Here is a 21,852-nt window from a genome sequence, read left to right on the forward strand (position 1 = left end):
AGAAAAAAAAAAAAAAACTCAGGAAAGACAACGAGGTGTTCGTCCGCTTTGCAGTTCTTAAGCTGGGTCCCCCAAGTCACCCCCAGCCCCTCAGCCCCCACCCCCGACACAAAGCGATCCCAGCGTTTCCGCCCGTCCAACCGCGAGCCCTGGAGGTGAGGAGTGGTTAAAACTCAGCCCTCACCTCCAGCGGGTCCCGGGCTCCGCGGCGCCCAAGCCCCGCCCCGCGCGCCCTTCCCCCCACCGCCTCGGCGCGCCAGCCCCTCTCCCCTCTCCCAATCGGGCGCACCCACCCCAGATGCCGCCTGGCACCAAGCGTAGCCGCCGCCGCCGCCGCAGCAGCACTTTCCACTTGCACTGATCACCTCCGAGCCCCGCTCTGCCTGCTCGCCGGAGCGGAGCGCGGTCCGCGCGCCTGCCCTTGTCAGCCTCGCAGCAGTCGGGCTCCGGGAGGCAACTCCTTGGGAGCGCCCTGTCCGGGGTGCCCTCTGCGCTCTGCAGTGTCTTTCTCTCTGCCTGGGAGGAGGAGGAGAAGAAAGAGGAGGAGGACGACGACGACGACGTCTGGTCCGGGCTGGGAGGTGGAGCAGCGGCAGCCGCCGCCGCCGCCGCCGCCGCCGCTGCCGGAAAGGGAGAGGCAGGAGAGATCGAGACTTGGAAACCCCAAAGTGCCCGCGACCCTGCACGGCAGGCTCCCGGCAGGCTCCCTTCCAGCTTCATGGGCAAAGTGTGGAAACAGCAGATGTACCCTCAGTACGCCACCTACTACTACCCCCAGTATCTTCAAGCGAAGGTAAAGGGGAGTCGGGGGGCGGGGGGCGCCGGGGGCGTGCGCGGGTCTGGCCCGGACAGGGGCGCGCGCGGCGAGCCCCCGCCACCCCCGGCGGAGTTGATGGAGGGTTGCTAACTATAGCGCTGGCCTGGGTGGCGCGGGGAGGCGCGCGGGGCGGCGGCTGCCCGGGGAGCGGAGTGCGGGGATCGGGTTACAGAAAGCCGTGGGGGGAGAGACTAGACAGGAAAGAGCCGCCGGCCCCTTCCTGGCCGGGAGGCGGGGAGGGTCGCTGGGCCGAGCGGCGCCCCTCGCCGAGCGTTGGCGGTTCGGCCGCGGACGCTTGGAGCCCCGCGGCAGGACCCGCGGGCGGCGCGGCTTTTCGACCGCTTCTCCTGGGCCTCGCCCCGCGAGCCCTAACTCTTGCCTTCCCTCGGAGTGGTGCGCGGCCTCCCGCCCCCCAGGGACGCCCCTCTACCTCCCGCGCGCGCGATGACTGGGGTGGTTGGGCGGGGGGCGGGGGGGACGGGACGGAACATTTTCTTCCCCGCCTCCAGCCTTCCGCGCCCGCCCCTCGCCTTGATCTTTGTGCGGTGTGGCACTTCACCTGGTTACTGATTTCTACTTTTACGCCGGTGTTTTGGGTGGAAAAGTGGCCAAAGTTCACTCACCCTTCATTGATGTCCTTTTTAATCTTCCCGGTAGCTTTTGCAAAGGAGGGACAATGGGCAGATTTCAGTGCAGAGAAAGAAGTGACTTTAGAAGAATACTACCCTGTATTTTGACCCCAGATCCATTTCCAGTGGTTCTTCTGAAAACTGGCCTTGGCATACTCTTAGGTAACACAGCCGGTGACATGTAGCCTTACAAACTGCAACTGACTCTGTAGGGACCCTGGGTACCTTGTTAGTGGGCCTACCTTATTTTTACAGAAAGATCTGAGGCATTCCGAATGCATTAAACACACACACACGCACATATACGTATATAAAATGTATTGGGCCCATGAAGACTGAGGGTCTCACTGCTTTGGAAGCTTCGTTCATAATCTGGGAGGGTTGGAGTTGGATGTACCAGCTTTCTTCAGTGATTTGCATCTTCTATCTCTACTCCGGGTGCCCTTCTAGATCACAAAAGAATCAAGTAGGGATGCAGCGCCTGAACTTACTTCCGTGGGCTGTAATCATGTCTTCCTTGCTGGCAGAGGACACTGCTGGCCTGGTGCAAAGGATCTATGATTCAATCTTGATAAGCTTTCCTTTCTTACAGTGTGTGTGGTCCGTGTGATGTACTTACAGCATAGCTCTGTATTTGCTCACCTAAAAAAAGGACACTTGTCAGCACCCAGACCAGAAATTTTCTAGCAATCAAGGGCCTCCTTTTCACTCTCCCTAGTTCTCTTCTTACTTTGGGTGGCCAGAAAGCAGCACCATGATACAAGTGAGGATACCCAGTATACACTTCTGTGTGGTCCCCACATACTGTTTCCAGGGACCCAAGGTAGGTGCTGATTTTTTTGTGAGCTACATTGTAAATACAGGTTGTTCAAAGAAATTTTGAGGTATAATCAATGCATTACCTTTTAGATATCATACATGTTTAATGTACTTGTTTAAATTATGCAGCATTGTGTGCCTAAAGGACAGCCTATTCAACACTTAACTGTATGAATAATAAATACGTACACTCAGGTGAAGAAGAAAAAGGGCCATGTTTCTACAGGCACATTCACCTTAGTAATTTTTATGTACCATTAGTAAGTTAGAAACCAAGTATGTAGCATTTAATATAGCTAATGCAATGCCATTTGGCTCTTTTTGCCCCGTAAATAATTGAAGGAGAGAGACAAACGGTGAGAGCCTGCTCCAGTAATTAGGGTCGGAGCCCAGAAAGCTTTAGGGCCCATTTTCTGAAAGTGTGCTTCCTGCATAAAGCATTTAATATTGATTTGTGTTACAGTAAATGACATTCTCAAAACATATCTTGCTGTTTCTACTATGAAATCTGAAATCCTATTACTCTTGAATTTCTTTGTTTCAGGAGAAAGACACACACACACTGACTTGACCTATATAACATGGTATTCAGGTTCGACAATTAAACCTAAATTCCCTATTGTAAAGAATCTTCATTATCTCAGAAAGGGGCATCTCCTAAAATGTAAAGTGACTAGATGCAGATTTTAGGTAAGCATAGTTTGAAACACCTAGAGCTCTGTTTTATCTCCCTGACATATTTGTTGCTAACAGGATAGTGTGAGTCATTTTTTAAAAAATAGAGAATTTGTTTGATTTGTAGTTAGTTTTTAGAAACAAGTGTTACCTAATCTACCTCAAGAGTTAATGGTCTCACTTAGAAACTGGTGTCTATGGTGATGATCCTTGCCTCAGTGCTGTGTCTTTTAAACTTCCTGATACATGGGATAGAAAACATCAGTCTGTTTAAAGTACAGTGATGTGTTTGCTAGTCAGAGTTGTTTTGAAACTTCTGTTTGGAAGCTATATCAAAAACTGAGGAATGGTGTGGTTGTTTACAAAGTGATACCTGACTGAAACCTGTAATGGAGAGATGGATATGATGGTTTTGAATCAAGAAAGAATGCCTGAATTGGATTTCTTTTCATCAGAAGGAATACACACCAATTAAAATGGCACTTGAAATGAGTTTTGTTACCATAGCTTACAAAATTAACTTCTGTCAAGTAATTCTTCTTGAGTTAATCATCCAATCGGAGTCTGTTTTGGAAATTTTATTTAGTACTTTTCCCCCATTAAAAACATGTTAGTTGCTTCTACACTTGCTAACAACAACAAGAATCTATGGAGTCCGGGTACAGTGTATGACTGTATCAGTATGTTTTGGACTTTGACAGAAAGAGAAGAGCATTAGAAAAATAGTACAGCTGCATTAAACATAAAGTAAATCTGAGGATGCTGTGGAAGGGCAGGACATGAGGGAAAGTAAAGGAGATTGTGAAATTTTGTCATCGTATCTTAGTGTAGAGTGACACAGACTGCAAGTAACCCGATTTTACATGCTTGTTGGGTGTTTTTGTGTTCCTCTGTCAGGGTGGTCTTATCACAGCAGGCTCCCTTTATCACCTGACACGTTCATTCTAAGAGGGAGTTTGATGTAGCTTCGTAAATATAAGCACATACTATTCTAAAGGGTTTTCTGATTATAAATGACCTGTGCTGTATTATGCAAAATTAAATTTGGTATCCACTTTTCAGTGACACACACACACAAAAAAAATCTGATAATTTAACCTAAAGAGCTGTATGTGCATATTTTCAAACATTGGCTGTATCAATTTCACTTAGTATAACGGCACCCCTTATGGTCTGTTTATTTCAAAGATACTACAATATACATTACTGCCAATGCATATGTGCAAATACAGATGGGAATTGAAATACTTACTCTATTTCTTTTGAAGAAAGGAAGTACAAAATGTTCTTTACATGTTTAGCTAATATTTTGTACTAACTGATGCAATTTGACACATTTGTGATCTTTCTTCATAGTTATCAAAAGATATTTCTATAAAATATACCATATTCAAAGCCTGCTGTAAAAATTTTTATGCATAAACAGTATTTATGAAATGTTCTAAACCAAAAGTTTCTTTTAAAGCTATTTTTGTATAAGTGTATACTAAAGAACGAATTTGAACCTAAGTTTCAAAATGTGAAAAATAATGAGTGGTATAATTTGGGATTGTATTGATGAAGGCTACTAGAACAAAGTAGTTTTTCTGAATTGAATTTTTGTGTGCATTAACATTTTATGGAATTCCTTAACTTTTACCTTAGTGACCATAGGGATATTGTGTCCATCAGTTTCTGTAGAAATTAGAGGTTATGATTTGGTACATAGAGCTACTGAGTATATTAAGATGGTCGGGTTATACAGAGACATGACTTTAAGACTTAGGGTAGAGTGACTGCATTTATACAGTGAATAAAGTTTGCTTAAATATATCAAAACAGCCATGCAATATTTTACACCTTGAATGTACCTTGGTTCCTTCAGTGAGTGGGTTCGCGTGGCTATCTAGAAGTGGTATTGGAAGACTCAAGGTCATTGGATGGTTAAAATGAAGATTCATTATAATGCAATATTGTAGCATTCTTCCCTTCAAATAGCTCTTTCTTTTGGATTTCCCATAGCATCTATTACATTTTTATATGTTGGAAGCTAAATCTTGAGCTACTAGAAAAAAGTAGGAAAAGATAAGTGAAGAGAAGTAGGAGAATTTTCAATCATTTAGTATTAGTATAACTAGATAGACCTATGTGATTGGCAATCTTGGTTTTAAATTTAAGTTCCAATATAGGCAATTTCCATGTAATACAGTTTCAAGAAAAAAAAAAACTTTACTGATATATTGCTCAGACTTTGTATTTTGGTTAATGGTTTATTGGAACTTGAAAATTACCCCAGCTTATTTAATGAGTACTGAAATTTTAAGTTATGGGTTCTAGTTAAAGACAAAGGGGTCTTTCTTCCTTTTATTTTTATTAAAAAGAGGGTTTTCAGAAAATAAAATATTTTCCCCATGTCTACTTAACCAATAAAAATCACCTGAGGGACACATAGAATGGAAGAATAGGTGCTTAGTAAAATCATATGGACACTTAAATATTGTTCACTCTTTTTGAGGATGAGGAATTTTTTGTCTAGTTTGTTTTTTATTGGATGCTCAGTTCACTAACATTTATTCTTCCCAAGCATGGTCTCCTATCCCACTGTGTATCTCTCTGCAAGGGATATCAACACTTCCCTGGTTTCTTGTCTGATCCACAGAATAGTAGGTGCTAAATAAATGCTTGTTAGTGACTATTATTATTCAGAATAGGTACATGCAAAATCTTTTTAGGCCAGGGGAAAAAATTGTAGACCAAAATTGATGATCCAGTTTAATTTTCTATGGAAATCTTACTATAATTTGATTTGTGTTTTGATTTATTTTGCCCCTATTGTGACAACTTTAAGCTGTTTTATGAATTGAACAAGATCCCTAAGAGGAATCACATATTAATGCGTCAGTGCGTAATTTACAAAAAGTACCTTTTTGTATACTCTTCATTAAAGCATGTGGTGCCAGAAAAAAAATCTCATTGTATTACACTGAGGGGGGAACCGTTACACATGATGAACCGGTGACTCAGCCTGGTCCTTGCTTCCTGGTGGGGTGTTGGCCCCCACCAACACAATTCAAACTTTTTCCTGCTCAGTTTTCAAGAAAATGGCTTTTTTAAAAAAAGTGTATTTCGATGAAAATATTTATTCATTTGATGGATAACAACTAAAATATAAACTAGCACTGAGGGGCACCTGTGTGGCTCAGTTGGTTGAGCATCTGCCTTTGCCTCAGGTCCTGATCCTGGGGTTCTGGGATCGAGCCCCACATCGGGCTCCCTGCTCGGTGGAAAGCCCATTTCTCCCACTCCCCCTGCTTGTGTTCCCTTTCTCGCTGTGTCTCTGTCAAACAAATACATAAAACCTTTAAAAAAAAAATTAAACTAGCACTGAGGTGTTCAAAATTAGTTATCTCTCAATTACTGGCTGTTGCATAACCCTAAAGATGACATTTGTTGGCATTAGAGGAATAAGCAGAACCATATGAAGTTGCTCTTACGTGGAAATACTGTATTCAGTGTGCCATAGCTTTAGTCAAGAAAATGTAGTAATGAGACGTGAGTGATTTAAATGCAGTGCCATATATTTGGTGTAAAATCAAACCATATATATTCAAAATTGAATATTGGATGTGGAGATTTTATGTAGAATTATTTTAAATGTTGTGGTTTCTCTGTTCTGTTATTTTAAAGATAAATAGTAAGACCTGATGGAAACTGTCCATGCCTCAGGAGAGGCAGCACTTGGATGCTACAGACTTAACAGTGGGAGCTTGGCCAGATGATGATACACAACAAAAGGTCTCCTTAGAATCAGGTGTGTGAAACATACATGCAAATTTGAGCACACACAAACAAATTTGGTAATAGAAACTAAACATTTCTTTCTTTTTTTAAAAAAAATATTTATTTGAGAGAGAGAGAGAGCACAGGAACGAGCACAGGAGTGGGGGTGGGGGGGCAGGCAGAGGGTGAGGAAGAGAGAGAGGAGACTCCTTGTTGAGTGCGGAGTGCAGAGCTGGAGTCTGGAGCCTGATGTGGGGCTCGATCTGAGGATCTTGAGATCGTGACTTGAGCTGAAATCAAGAATCAGGGGTTTAACCGACTGAGCTACCGAGGCACCCCTAAACATTTCTTCCTTTTTTTTTTTTTTTTAAGATTTTATTTATTTATTTGACAGACAGAGATCACAGGTAGGCAGAGAGAGAGAGGAAGGGGAGCAGGCTCTCCACCAAGCAGGGGGCTCGATCCCAGAACCCTGGGATCATGACCTGAGCTGAAGGCAGAGGCTTTAACCCCCTGAGCCACCCAGGTGCCCTGCCCCTAAACATTTCTTAATAGCAAGGGAAATGTAAAAGGGGTGGTGATGGCTAAGCCAAAAATAAACTGAATATTTATCTCCCTTAGCTGAATTCCTTGCTTTCTCTTAATGATTTTTTTACCCTTAACTTAATTATATGACTATTTTAATTTTTCAAATAAGCACTGGAAAAAAGTGTGTCAAAGATGGTGAAAGAGAGAGAGAGACAAAAAGGGGAGGGGAAAGAATCCACACTTAGACCTCCTGGGAAAGAAAACATGCAGAACTGAACACTGTCCTCCATACGTTGCTTTTAGCTAATTCTTAAATGGATACCTTTGTCATTTTAGAGGATGGAGAACAGTTTTCTAGATGACAAATATGAAATCCTAAAAATCCTACAAGTGAGATCAGATGCTAATACGAACAGTTAACTTGTTTTTAATTCTGGTACCGTAAACACGATGTCTGGTGGATGATTTCAACGTTGGCTGGAACATCTGTATTCTGTATTCTAGAATTAGGTTAAGTTTTAAGCTTGTTGAAAAATTGCTGAGGTTCATGAAAGTTCAGGAAGGGCTGAAATACTAACGAATTGGTTGTATTTCCTGAGTGATCCCAGAGCACCGTTCTTTGCACATGAAATTGGAAAAGGTTATGGAGTGTGTATCTGGTCCTTGCTCTCCAGCATCTCACCAGCTACCAGGAAAGACAAAATAGACGCCATACAAGACATAAGTGAAGAAAAATATTTACAAAAGCATACACCCAGGAAGACAGCACACCAGGGGTCTGAGTGACAAAGAAATCACGAAAATTGGCATCGGTGGGGTTAAAAACTCTGCCGTGTGTTTTGTGAGAAAAAGTAAAGGGCAAATAAAGGCCACAGTAAACCTGGGAATTTGAGAAAGAAATTGGGGCTTTAGATTAATTAGTGAAAATTTCTTGAATTTATAATCAGCATTGTTTTGTATTTTTTGCCCCTTTTAATCCTCTTAGGAGTACTTAGACTTTTACAGAATAACACTTTTTTGTTTTGGTACTTAAGCTTAATTCCTTCACGTCAGAGTTTCGTATTCAATTACCTTGTTTTACATTATTATTTTTCAAGTTTTATGCTTATAAATGTGCTACTAAGCCAACCTATTCAGGTTGTGTCAGGCTGAGAATATAATGCTTAACTAATGACATAATGGTTATACAGAATTTTACTCTTTTGTTTTGAACCATTTGAAATGATGTTTATTTCTTCTAATTTATTAGGCTTGCTCAGGGCAAAGGGAGGAAACGTCTAGAGTTTTGTTATGCTGCTAATTACATCATCATGTGCTTGTCATCTACGTGTTGATCATGCGACTGGTGCGACCTGCTATTTCTTCAAATGATAGCAGATTTTTTATTATTCATGATCTTTCATAGATATAACTATTTATTCTTTCCATTTGGTCATTCTCTAGCTCTATTTCAGAAAAAAGCTTTCTTCGTCTCTGCAAATGAAACTGAGTCCTTCAAGAATCACATTGTCCTCTGTTTGCCTCATGGGGGGATGGGGAACCCACCCTTTTGGCTGCTTATTGAACAGCAGGTGCTACCGGGCTTCATCCCAGATGAGGAGTGATTTCAGGGAAAGGTTTTGTGCAGCAAAACTCAATCGTTTCATAGATATCACGAGTCATTTTTACTGATCTTGTAGGAAAACTGCATCATTTTCCGAGCTCTGCAAGTGTGTGGCCCCATTTTAGGTGATAACTAGTTTTGTTTTGTTTTTTTTAATCAGTTGAAAAATTTACTATTTAAAATGGGCAGAATTGGATGGATATGTCATGAAATAGTGCTCTTAAGTTTCTTTTCGGGTTGGTGGGGGGAGGGGAGGATAAAAGTTGCCAAAAATGAATTTCAGATTTTAAACTTGTATTTTGATGATACTTGAGTTCCTCAACTAACACTCTACTATTTCCCCTATTTAACACTTTTTAAACACGGTGATTTTGAGAGTTGCAATTGGCAGTGTATTTGTACTGGAGAATTTCTCAGCCCTTCCCTGCCTATAGAGTAATAATAGCAGCTTATACTTTTTTTTTTTTAAAGATATATTTATTTATTTAAGAGAGCAAGAGAGAGAACACACGAGAGCCAGCGTTCGCACATGCCCATGCTGGAGGTTGGGGAGTGGTAAAGGGAGAGGAAGAGAAGCATACTCCTGGTTGAGCGATCCTGAGGTGGGGCTTGATCTGAGGATCTTGAGCTGAAATCAAGAGTCAGTCACTTAACCAACTGAGCTACCCAGGTGCCCCAGCAATAACAGCTTATAAAATAAAGACTCAGATAAAATATTTGGTTGTAGGCAAAAGTAAATTATATTAGAAATTTGTACTATCATCAACTTTGTCTTCTCAATAGCTTTTAGATTTGTCACTAAACGGGCTTTTGACCAATACAAACATTAGTTTAAAAAAAAAGTGCTTGTTTTAATTTTCAGGTCACTAACTGATTTGTTCCCAGAACCTTCTTTGCCTCCTTCAAAGTGCAACTTTGATTAATTTCATTGTTTTAAAGATGGAAGCCTTAAGAAAAAAAAAGTTCCTAATTGTAACCTCTTCTTAGGTTTCATTCCACCTGATTATTTGCACACTTTTATTTAAACAACCCTAAAAGAGTGTCTACCAGAAAAAAATTTTTTTTTCTTTAAAGATTTTATTCATTTATTTGAAAAGAGATAGAGGGGGAGTACAAGTAGGCAGGAGAGGAAGAAGCAAGCTCCCCACTGAGCAGGGAGCCCAATGTGGGGCTCTATCCCAGGACCCTGGCATCATGACCTGAGCTGAAGACCGCTGCTTAACCAACTGAGCCACCCAGGCGCCCCTACCAGAAAATATTCTACAGCAAAAGTTCTGTAGCTGGCAGGTGATATTTTTCTAGAGGTCTATGTGATTTGTTCAGTGGTTGGGAATAACTTAACTTACAAGTGAATTGTTTTCAAGTTTGTTCTCAAAAGTTCACTCATCAATTCTCTAGAACTTGAAACTCATCTAATATATTTCATACATAAATTGTTATTAAAATTTTTTATTTATTTACTTATTTATTTGACAGAGAGAGAGTTTGAGAGGGAACACAGCAGGGGGAGGGGAGAGGGAGAAGCAGGCTCCCTGCTGAGCAGGTAGCCTGATACTGTGCTGGGCTGGGTCCCAGGATCCTGGGACCCTGACCTGAGCAGAAGGCAGAGGCTTTACCAACTGAGCCACCCAGGCGCCCCCATAAGTTATTACTCTTAATGATAGGGTTCCCAACCAACCTTTAAGAGCCTGTAAAAGTAGCCCATTTTAGAATTCATAGATAGTTGTTCCATGCTAATCACATCGTAGCACAGAGCACTGTGCTGGGCAATGTTTGGGTGAGGGGAAAGTGTGAGTATCAGAGTTGGAATTCCAGGTTCCAGGAACCCATCTTTGACCCCTTCAGGGAAATGGGTAGGTTTTCCTAACTCACCTGAGAGGCAGTCCTTCAGCAGGGCTTTATAAGCTTCTAGGACTGGGGACTGGGTTTCCAGAAGAGTTGGGAGGTGTGGCTGGTGATGTCCAGTGACGCCCTGGGAGCCCTCCTCATTCCTCACTCCCTAGGAGACTAGTTTCCTGCTCACCTGTTTTCCTGTAATGGCCCCCCAGCTCCAGCCAATAATTTCACTTTAAAAAATGCTGTCCAAAGCTTTCTAGTAGTGCTTTTCATCCCTTGTTCATCACTGGCTCGGTTATTAGAGCATTCCAGCTTTCCTTGCTCTCATTGAACATCAAATCAAGCAAATAGATTCTAAGGCTGGAAATAACAATGAAACAAAACTACAAAGAACAAACTGTCCAGTTCCAGCACTTCTCTTATTTTCATCTAGTCCTGGTGCAACAGTGGCTCATAACTCCTAGGGGAACTCCAGACCTTAGGAATCTGATGGCGGCACCTTCCCCTTCACCTCAAACTTTTACCAAGGCAGCCTGTGGAGCACATGTTAAGATGTTAAGAATTCTACCCTGAGAGGAAGTCAAAACAGAACCAGTTGGTGCTTAAGAGAAGGAGGCAGACCATGGACCCTGTATTTTGTTTCTGGATTGTGGCTTGACTCGAGTGGAGAGCTAGACAAAACCCAAGGGTGTGCAAAATGAAAATGCGTGAGGATAAAGTGTGTGGGTTTGGGCAATCTCAGAGTGTGTTCCCACTCTCTTCTCCTTTTCCCCTCCTCCCTCCTTCTTTTCCCTTCTCCCCGACTCCTGCCCCCAATTTTTCTTCCTGCACTCTAAGAGCCATGTCGCTCTGGACTGACTGCTGACCAGCTACAGGTGTGTGTGCTGTGTTAGTGGTCCGTTGGCTGGGGTGACTGTTGCCTATAAGCTCTTCCCCCTGCAGTCAGCCCAAATCAGGAACCAAGTGTGTCTGACTTCATTTGACTAAAAAACACAGAACAGAACAAAACAAAACTTTACTACCTCTTAATGCCATAGATTATAATTAAGAATTTGCTAACTACAATTGCCTCTTTGAATCAGATTTTCTTTCTGATTCCTTATCCAATTTTATATGGAAATTTAAAATAAAATTTTATTTGGCAATGTATAAATGTAGTTAGAGAAGTGCAGACATGATGTAATACTTTGAACAAAAGAGAACGTAATTAGCATAATAGAAAGTATTTTGATGACACATGCGTACTGCTAATGAGATTTGAATTTAAATATGATGCAGTGAAATGGTAAGCTGTTTACATTTTTCTTCACCCAAACTAATATTTAAAATCACATATAACTAGCCTCTTCTGTTTCATAAATATTTCACGAAATGGTTCTTTATCTAAAAATAATCACAAGAGTATTGTGTGTTATCTAATTTGCTGAAGACTGGGGTGGGGGGAAAGTATGTTTCTTTTTTGGTCATCGTTCCGCAGGTTTTCATTTTAATAGCAGAAATCTTACACGTTGATTTTGATTGCTTTCTTAAAGAACAGATTCTCTCTTACTGTATAAATAGGATTTAAAATGACAGTGGGTGATCTGCGGTGTTCTTCTGTACCCTTCTGTCTCTGTCACAGAATTTAAGTTCATGCTGCAGAGTACAGGATGTTCTCCCAGTGCACATCCTTTGAGCCTTCAGAATTTGATTTGGCTGTATGGTCTGACGATAGCATGTTCAGATAAGTACATTGTGATAGTAATCTGTGTGTCTGGGCTCAGTGAACATCTGCTGGCTAGGGTGCCACATGGCAGCACCTTTCTTTGTTTTTCTTCCTTTGCCTTTTTGATGTGAATCTTGTTAAACCCTGAAAATGGGGCTGATTTTCAATATGCAAATTGAAAATTTGGGGGGGGGCAGATATTTTAAATATGAATACATTGGGAATTTAAAATGAGTCCGCCCTGCAGAAAGCACACAGCTATAGTTCTGCTATCACAACTCAGACATATTGTAGCCAAATCCTCTCCTTAAGATCACAGAGTTGGAGCTACCTGGCAAATTTAATTAAATGCAACAAACACTGAGCAGGCCTTGTGGAGGGTGCCCTGGAAGGTGCAAACATGTGAATAAGACATGATTTGGGCCATCATGGAGCACAGTGGGATAATTTCTTTTACTTGTGTGCTTATTTAAATTTTTATTGAGTTAGAGCATGTGTATAAGACACAGATTTTAAATATAGAGATTAATGCACTCATGGGATGGCCCCCCAGGTCTCTATGTAACATTCCAGCACCGGAAAAGCATCCTCATGTACTGCCCCAGTTTTTACTCCCCAACAGTAACCAGCAGCCTTACATCTGTCTTTTTGTGTTTGGTGTGGACAGGGTCAAGTTCATTTTTAGTCTGTTTCCCCCATGAATATCTAGTAATCTAGTTGATCCAGCATCATTTATTAAGAAGACATTTTCATTTTCCCCTTTGGATTTCAGTGTGGCCTTTATTGTAACTCAAGTGACCACATTTACATGTTTCTTTTTCCAGACTTTCCGTGTGATTCTACGTGGATCATGTGTCTGTACTATAGGGTCATAATTACTATTGCAATATGTTAAGTGTCTGTTCTTCAAAGTGGTCTTAACTATTCTAGGTCTTAATAGATTTGAGAATCAGCTTGTCAGTTTCCATGAAAAAGAAATAATAGGATTTTTATTGGAATGGGCTTAATGAAATCTATATGTTAATTTTGGGAGAATTTGATGTCTTCCAAATTTAAATATAGCTCTCTTTTTTGATGAACTTGTGACTTTTATTTTATTTGTTTCATTTTGTTTTGTTTCGCAAACTTAGGACTTAAAAGTAATTAATAATAAGACACAATGGAAAATGTTGTTTTAAATGCTTGTTTCTTAAATACAACCAGTGATTTCTTCAAGCTCTGTAGTATGATAGTTGCCATAAACTCTGTTAAGAAAATAGTGTTTTTGAAGAGGGAGACAGAATATTTATTATCAGAGAACAAAAGTAGTTTTGAAAAGCAGCTGACTAACTAAACCACACTGTTAAAGAACAGATGACATTCTCTTTGATTTTTCTTGAATGCATTTCAAAGTATCACTGTATTTCCCCTTAATACTTTTTATTCTCCTTTCTGAGACTTTATTTGATGTGCCATCCCATCATCCTGGCCTATAAATGTAAAAGTCTAATGAGAAATTGAAAATTAGTTTTGTTTGGAGAATTTTCTGATACCCCTTGTGATTTTTCACAATGGTCTGAAGGTTGTGCAAACAGAGATTGGGAAGTGCTGCTCGGTATGACCTTCCAAGCAATAGAACATGCTGCTCCTCGGGCGTTGGCTCCTTCAAACTTTTTCTTAGATGTTTAAAAGATCTTACACCTATTTTTTTCATGCTTTATAGTTAAGGTGTTTAAGCTCTGATTATTGCTGTATCCGACCAGCCAGAAACAACTGCAGAGAACTTTCAGAGCTTCTGAGCTCTAGCTAGGTTAGCTTAGGTTAAGCAGGAGGTAGAATAGACAACTTCCGAATTCCTTTCATCTCTAAATTTCATGGTTCTGGGAATTGGTAACATCCAGGAATCAGAAAATGTTAGACCTGGGAGGAAGTTTTAAGATAATTGGGTTCAAGCCCCTCATTGTGCTGGTGAGGAAAGTGGAGAGACAGGAGCTGGGCTGGCTCTGAGGGACAGAGTGGTGGTGGGGGTGGTGTGTGGGGTGGGGTGGGGGCGTTGGGGGAGGCCCAGGCCTGATCTCACATGACTGGTCAGTGCAGTGGCCTGGAGACAAGAAAGAGAAAAGAGGGGCCACACACAGTTCTGGCAGTCATTCCAGGATTATCACAGAGGTGTGGGGGTGTGAAGGGTTGTGTCACCAGCCAGAATCTGATCAGAAGCCAGTAGTGGTTGCTGTGTCTGAGGTCACCCCCACAGACAGGGCCAGGGAGACTTCTGCACTTCCCTTCCACTGGCCTGGTTGCTTCTCCTGGTTCACCAGTCTCCAGAGCAGAATCTGCTTTGTTCTCTTCTAACCTTGCAGGTTAAGCTGGGAAGCCCATAGCTGACTCTGTTCATCCTCTGTGGCTTTTGGCCCGTTCATGACCTTGTTCTGCTTTTGGATTCTTCCTTTACCACATTCCTAAGGGTCTTTGTTTTTGCAGCCCTGGGTCTGGAGCCAAAACCCTCTCACTTTTGCGACGTGCCTGGAGCTTTCCCACACGAGCAGGATAGAGTCCAAACTACTTCACTCTTGCTAACCTTTTCCCATCCTGCTGTAATGTGTTTGGTCGCCAGAGGAAAAAACCCGGAGAGATTCTGATTAAACACCTCCTTTATTTGTTGACGCCAACCACTCTGATGGGAACCACCTTCTTCCTAATGCCAAGCACACCATACTAGTGTCTAGCATCTCTTGTTTTTTCATGAGATATTTGAACATAGTTGGAGGACTTCAGCACTCATCATACGATCAGGCTTCAGGAACTCTGTTTTAGTCGATTACTAGGGGAACCTTGGAAAAACAAAATGCACAGTAGGCAGCATCAACAAGCCTATTAACCACTTGGACATAGCTTTTCCCTCATGCTGTTTTATCTTATACTCATTAAGTACACTAGCTGAAAATATCATGCCTGGCTTTATGCCTTCCATTAGGGAAATCAAATACAGGAGAAATTAGGATATATTAAACAAATAAGAGAGAGTGATTTTTCCACACTTTACTAAAAGATTTGCCGGTAAAAATGTATCCTTAGTTCCTTTATGTATTTCAAAGGTTATTGTAGATCATTACATCTTTGATGGAAAGTATAATTTAAAGTTAAAGCCGCCAGGAACCGTGGCCTATTAAAGATTAACTAGATATTAAGAAAAAGAGTTTGTGAAATAATTTCAGTCATTTGGAGAGGATGAGGATATTTTGTTACATCTGACTTACACCCAGTATTCCTGGGAATGTGTCGTTGAGAAGAAGCAAGGTACAACTCTAGCTACTTTTGTTTCTTCCTCACTGTCTCAGGAATCCTCTGTACTGATCGGTTCAAGCCTTTTTTGCTCTTCTTCCTGGACGTGTTAACCATAACTGTAATCTCTGAAAGGCATGGGATACACAAAGGGAAATGGCAGGAAGGGCTGTGAGTGATGGAAAATACTGTTAAGGCCTCTGTGTTATGTAAGAAGACGGAGTTGTTTGGGGACCATTGGTCATTGACACGTGTCACGGGGAGATTTCCAGGGTGCTATGCTTAAAGGTTGGGGAGAGACATGCCTTTTTTAGATGTTTTAGGTGTTTTGTTTTTGTTTGTTTTTTACCGAGCAATTAATTGACTGCTTGAGCTAAAAAGTTCTCTCGGGAGGATCCAGCAGATCATCTTTTTAAAACATGTGGATCCAGCACATTTTACTGTTAATGTTTGTGCATGAATTGCTCTGAACCTCTACCTAAGCGCAGAAGTAGCCTGTATTTAGATTTCCTTTACTTACTTATTATTCAGCTATGGAAGATGGATGGTCATGCTTGACCCTTTAGAAGTCCTGTGCATTATCTGCCCAAGTTAAAACATACATGTTCGATGATCATGGCGTAAAGTCCGAGGAGAAAGTTAGGGTTCCAATAAGCATCTGAGTAATTATTATCTCTCAGTATATAGGGAGTTTCCCATGTGCTCCAAGTTTACTTCCTAGACTAAAAGTTTCTGGTTTGAGTAGCTTTCATATAACTTCCTCAACATATGAGGAAGCTTTCGAGCAATTTTTTTACCCACATTGTTAAGGATATACAGGCAAATTGAGGCAGACATATCAAATTCTCTATTGGTTATGTACTCAGTCTTATTGTATTCACTCATAGACAGTTTATAAAATCCCATTTTTAGGATGTTGAAAATGAGACATGAAAGTTTACTAACTCGATTTTCCCTTTTATTATATTTTACTTCCTATCAAGTGGAATTTCATTTAGACTATACTGTATAATAAATTTACATTATAATACAGTTTACATGTTGGGGAAAAGATTGAAAAAGTCAGAAGATATCCGGAAAGAAAAAGTATGGCATAAAATTATATATATATAATAAGTCTCTCTATATAGTAATAGTTTAAAATAACACTTTGTTAACAGTAATTTATATAGCTGTGGTCTCCTTTTTAAGAATGTAAGATTCTAAGACAAGAAATACATCTTGTTCCTTTTTGTGCCTACTAAATGCTTTGTGTATGGTAGGTACTTAATAGATGTTGATTAAATGGAGTCCATATCTTTTGTTTACTAACATGATAAAGAGAAATATGAACCACAGACAGAATTCTTTAGGGATGAAATGCTTCTGCTTAAAATACACACATGGTTAGGCTAAAAATGGGCTGTTAGTCTAAATTACCTAAATAATTTTCTCAGTCTCTAACTTTACTGCTGAATTCCTTGTTCATGCCTAGACCCCATCCCTACTATCAAGTTAGTCTGTCATTGTCACATAAGCACTTAATGACGTAGAGAAGGAAAATATTCAATGACTGCCTTAAGTTAAATACAGCGAATATCATGTGTACAAAAATGGGAGGCCCGTTAAAATACAGTCTCTACTTGATCAATGTAACATATGGTTGGGGCTTTATTATTGAAAAGCATTTAACTTTTTTATAAGTGTTACATTTCTAAGAAATATATTTTCTTAGGATATGTTGGAGGTCTCTGAGGGTCTATAACTGTGTGGAAGTATATATGATTATATTTATCAAGGTTCTGACCAGAAACATACCGTATGTACTTAACATATACTTAAATTTGGTATTTAAAGGATATTTAATAAACAAGAGTATTTACAAATGTGTTGGCAGAAATTAGGGAAACCAGAAAGGGATAATAGGATATTCTGAGGCCAGCAAAAAATAAGCACCTACCTTTGCTAAGCAGGGTTGGAGGGGCTAGATTGGGAGCCATTATTAGAACTTAGAAGGGTGGCCCTGTGCAGAGAAGTGCCAGAGAGGAGCAGTGACCTTCAGCCAAGGACAAAGGCCAACCCATGTTGGGCAGATATCTCTCACTCTCTTCCCACAGAGGGATCTCCCGACTGTGCCTTATTTTGGAACCAATAGGAACATGGAGGAAGGAGGATTTCCTCAATGCATAGGTCATTATAGGTCAGCCTCCCAGGGTGTAGAAGAGCACAGAAAGACAGAGGGAGGTTTGGGGTTCCTTAACTATTTGTTGGATAGATGAATGGCTGCTTATTACTTTTCTTAATAGATGGTTTTGTTTCTTTTCTTTTCCCTTTTTTAAGATTTATTTATTTATTTTTAGAGAGAGTCAGTGTGTGTTGAGTGGGGTAGGGAATCTCTTAAGCAGAGTCCCCGCTGAGCGTGGAGCCCTAAGCTCTTGGTCTCACGACCTTGAGATCAGGACCTAAGCTTATCAGGACCTTGCTTAACCAACTGAGCCACCCAGGTGCCCCAGTTTTGTTTCTTTTAATTAACAGTGCTACTTCTTGCCTTCTTAAAAATCTGTATTATTACTCGAATAAGATAAGGATTACTTAGTGGAGTGCCTACTATGTGGAAAGCATTTTGCCAGGTCTGCTGCTATCAACAGTGGATAACTTTCTATGAAACTAGCGGCTAATGCAGTTGTATCTTGCTTTACATAACAGACCGATGCTGAAAGCAGTGAAACAACTGTTGATATTAAATAGTTTGAAGTGACATTATAAGGTAATACAAAATGCCTCCTTTCAAGTAAATTTGGGAAGGTTGCTTTCTAGAGCAATCCTGAAGGGGCATCCCTGTCCCGTACAACTTCCAGAGATGGTAGAAATGTTCAGTATCTACACTGGGATACAGTGGCCACTGGCCTCATGGGGGCTATTAGGCACTTGAAATTGGGCTAGTGCATCAGAGGAACTGAGTTTAACATTTTTAGCTACACATGGCTAGTGACTCTCATATTGGATACTGAAACTATAATGGATTGTTAAGTAGATATGCAGGACCCAATTTAATTCTTGAATGAAATCCATTTTGAAGTTAAAAGTTGGGTATAGCATTTTCAGATTTTCGGATTACTGTCCTCCATATATAGGAACCTTATAAATACTAATCACCAGAATATAAAGGAAAGAAATTGAAAGCAACTAACGTAGAGCAGGTCCTAAGGCTTTAGATAGTAAAAGCAAAGCAAAAAATACAAGAGCCCTTCCTGTTACATACTATATGCTTTACAAATGTAGGTTATATTTATTTAGACTGAGTTCTATTTTGAAATGACCACTATATCCAGGTTTCTTATCATTAAGGTGTCTACTTCAACTAAAAATTAATACATTTATTTCCATGATGTAGTTATTCTTGATATTTGATCCTTAATCACCACACTAGTTGCTTCCATGCAAGAGGAATTGGTTACAAAGAAGATATTCAAAGAGTAAAGATAGGAAATTAATATGTACACAGCCGGAAGAACATATGACTGTTCTTCATTCCTTTTTTTTGTTTATTTTATTGAGTTCATAGGATGTATGTATGTGTGTATGTATTATATATGTGTATGTTTGTGTATGTGTATGTGTGTGTTTATTCAGCTTTATAATAAAATGCCTCAATTTGATCTGAGAGTTCCCTTGAAGGTTTATCTGAAAAAAAAAAAAAAAAGACTCAAAGCCATAATTATTTCATAAGGAAAAGCAGATTAGCACATCATAGTGTAATATATTACCTGAATACAGCTGAAAATGCTTCTCAGAGCATTAAGTTCACGGATATTTGTTTTCTTATTATTTCTCATACTACTCAAGCCTACCTCTTGCCTACCGTTTTCCACATTATACTTCATTTGACCCATCTTAGACTGTGCCTTTTATCAGGAACAGGTTCTAAGTTCAATACGACAGACTTTGAAAACGGCCCAAGAATGTTTTTGATTTCTTTACTGTGGTAACATACATATAACATAGCATTTCCTGTTTTAACTTTTCTTCGGTATACGGTTTTGTGGCATTAAGTACATTTACCTTGTTGTGCAACCATCGCCACTCAAGAACATTTTTTAATCCTTAATATTGGGAGGTGATGTTTCCAGTTTCATGGAGATTTGTTTCTTTTCCAAAAAGAACAGCAAGAAAATCATCCACAAATCCCCCTTCATGTTGTAAAGAAATGTCTAAAATCCTATCTAATGGCATTTTTAGAGTGGTATTAAATTAGCAAAGCTCTTGTAAGCTTGTTTGTTAACACACAAAAAGAACTTGTTGAAATAACTTTTAAAATGAAAATGGCACTTTAAATAGGAAGAAGCAGTTATTTTGTGTCTTTCCATATCACTTCTGAAGGAGTTTCATCAGAAGCCCAACTAACATTCTGGAACAGTGACACAGTGTGCTAGCAGAAGATTTGTGATTGTAATATATGGGGTCTTTCACATTTTGTGACTCTCCTTCCTTTATTTCTTAAGTTCGCATCCTTTCTTTTGTTCATTTCATTGATTTCTTGAGAGGACACTAAGACAACAATGAAATTTTTACTCATTTTTGTGTGTGGCAAAACACATGCCTAACAAAGTTCTGTAAAAATACTAAAGGTAAAACCAACTTTCCTTCCACAGAGGAATTCATCCTTCTTACCTGTTGCCATGGTAACCAGGTAAACACTAATAAAACTAAATGGGTGTCAAAATTTCCCATGTAATTTGTGTTGAAAATTCTCCATTTAAAAAAATGTTAGCCGGGTAGGGGAGGGAAAGGTTCAAGCAGTGGAAGAGAAGGCAAACTTTATTTGAATATAGAAAGAGAGTTGAGGGAGTAGAAATCTGTGTTGCTGAGAAGAGAGTTTTCAGAGCAGACTGTTCTGGTATTTTATACCAATTATGTGCAGCTATTGCTTTGAATAAATTTTGCTGCCCTGCTGAGATTTCCTTTTTACAAATCCTGGAGCAATTATAAGATGGAAGTCTGGAATGTATAAACAATGTCCTTTGAACAGTAAATGAGCCTCATTCTTATAAAAAAAAAAGGGTAGGAATGTACTACCTTTTATCCTATGGTTCTCTGCCTTTTTTTCTTCCTTAATCACCGGACTAGTGACTAGAAACTAGTGACTCCTGCATGAGTATACAAAAACATGAATTTTTGCCTAGAAATACTTTTAAAGTATAATTTCCATCAAATTAAAATTTCTCTGTTGCTGGAACATAATAACCAGAATACTTAATACCTGCTCAGTATAGCTACTGATTATATATTTCTATTATATTCTGTTGTATTAGTAACCTTAACGTAACTGTACATCAGTTTGTAATAGATTACAAGAAAGAAAACACAGCACCAAGAGAGTGTTCATGGAGAAAAAAATGACAGCCTTAGAGCATAGCATGAGTCTGAATTTCCAAATGTCAGCTTGTTTTATGTGACAGAGCAATGCACACTAATCATGGTAAACCATATATAAAATCCTAAGGAGAAGTCAACTGTCACTTGGAGTTAACTGTAGAAAGCCTGAACTCTCCATTATTTTCCTGAACTTCCAGGCCTTATACAATGTTTACAATAAGGTTTGGAGAGTTGCCTAGCACTGGAATATATACAATTAAACAACACAGTTGAACAGCCCTTTTATGTCAGTACTGCTAAAAGACAGCCATTATACTCACATGATAGTCATTCTTGAAACTCTTAACCTAAACAGGAATGGAGAACTTTCATTTGTAATTCTGTCTAAGTGCATGTGGGATTTGATTTGATTTGATTCACACAAATCCCAATGGAAACTAAAGATAGCAATAATAAAGGGATCACTGAATGAGAATTATTTCTTTGACTGTCAAAGAATTTAATACTTTTATTTTGTTTGTGACTGAGCGTAAGCATTCAACTCTTTGGACTTTAATGTAAGCTTATATAAACAAGGGAGATGGTGTTTAAATTTATTACGGAGTGAATTTTATTTGTTTGAAAATAACTTTACATGAGAAGTCAATAAAAAATACACTTCCTGGTACCCTCTTTCAGGCATTGACTAAAATAGCAAATGCGAAGAAGTAACAGAATATCATAGATTAAAATGAAACCAAACACAGACTAGCTGTTAAATCCATGTCGTGCTTATAAAAGTTCGATTAGGCTAATCTAGTAGTTATACCCAGTACCTGAAAGGTTAATCCTTCAGTATTGATGGCAACAAGAGGCAAGGATACGT

The 21,852-nt window shown here is 39.8% G+C and overlaps 1 protein-coding gene across 5 annotated transcripts in view; it reads left to right on the forward strand.

Annotated features, from left to right (window-relative positions):
• The first annotated feature begins 238 nt into the window (after positions 1-238).
• RBMS1 (RNA binding motif single stranded interacting protein 1) overlaps positions 239-21,852 on the forward strand; it is a 209,717-nt gene continuing 188,103 nt past the window's right edge. For 2 of the 5 annotated variants that reach the window (XM_013051988.2, XM_013051989.2), the window contains exon 1: positions 239-793. In XM_013051988.2, coding sequence (XP_012907442.1) covers positions 719-793 — 75 coding nt within the window. In that variant the 5' untranslated portion in view covers positions 239-718. The remainder of the gene's footprint in view (positions 794-21,852) is intronic. The other 3 variants (XM_004743929.2, XM_004743933.2, XM_004743932.2) reach the window with 3 other exon arrangements.

This window comes from Mustela putorius, unplaced genomic scaffold, assembly GCF_011764305.1.
Source record: "Mustela putorius furo isolate JIRA1106 unplaced genomic scaffold, ASM1176430v1.1 tig00003869_pilon_pilon_pilon, whole genome shotgun sequence".
In the NCBI taxonomy this organism is placed as follows: Eukaryota; Metazoa; Chordata; class Mammalia; order Carnivora; family Mustelidae; genus Mustela; species Mustela putorius.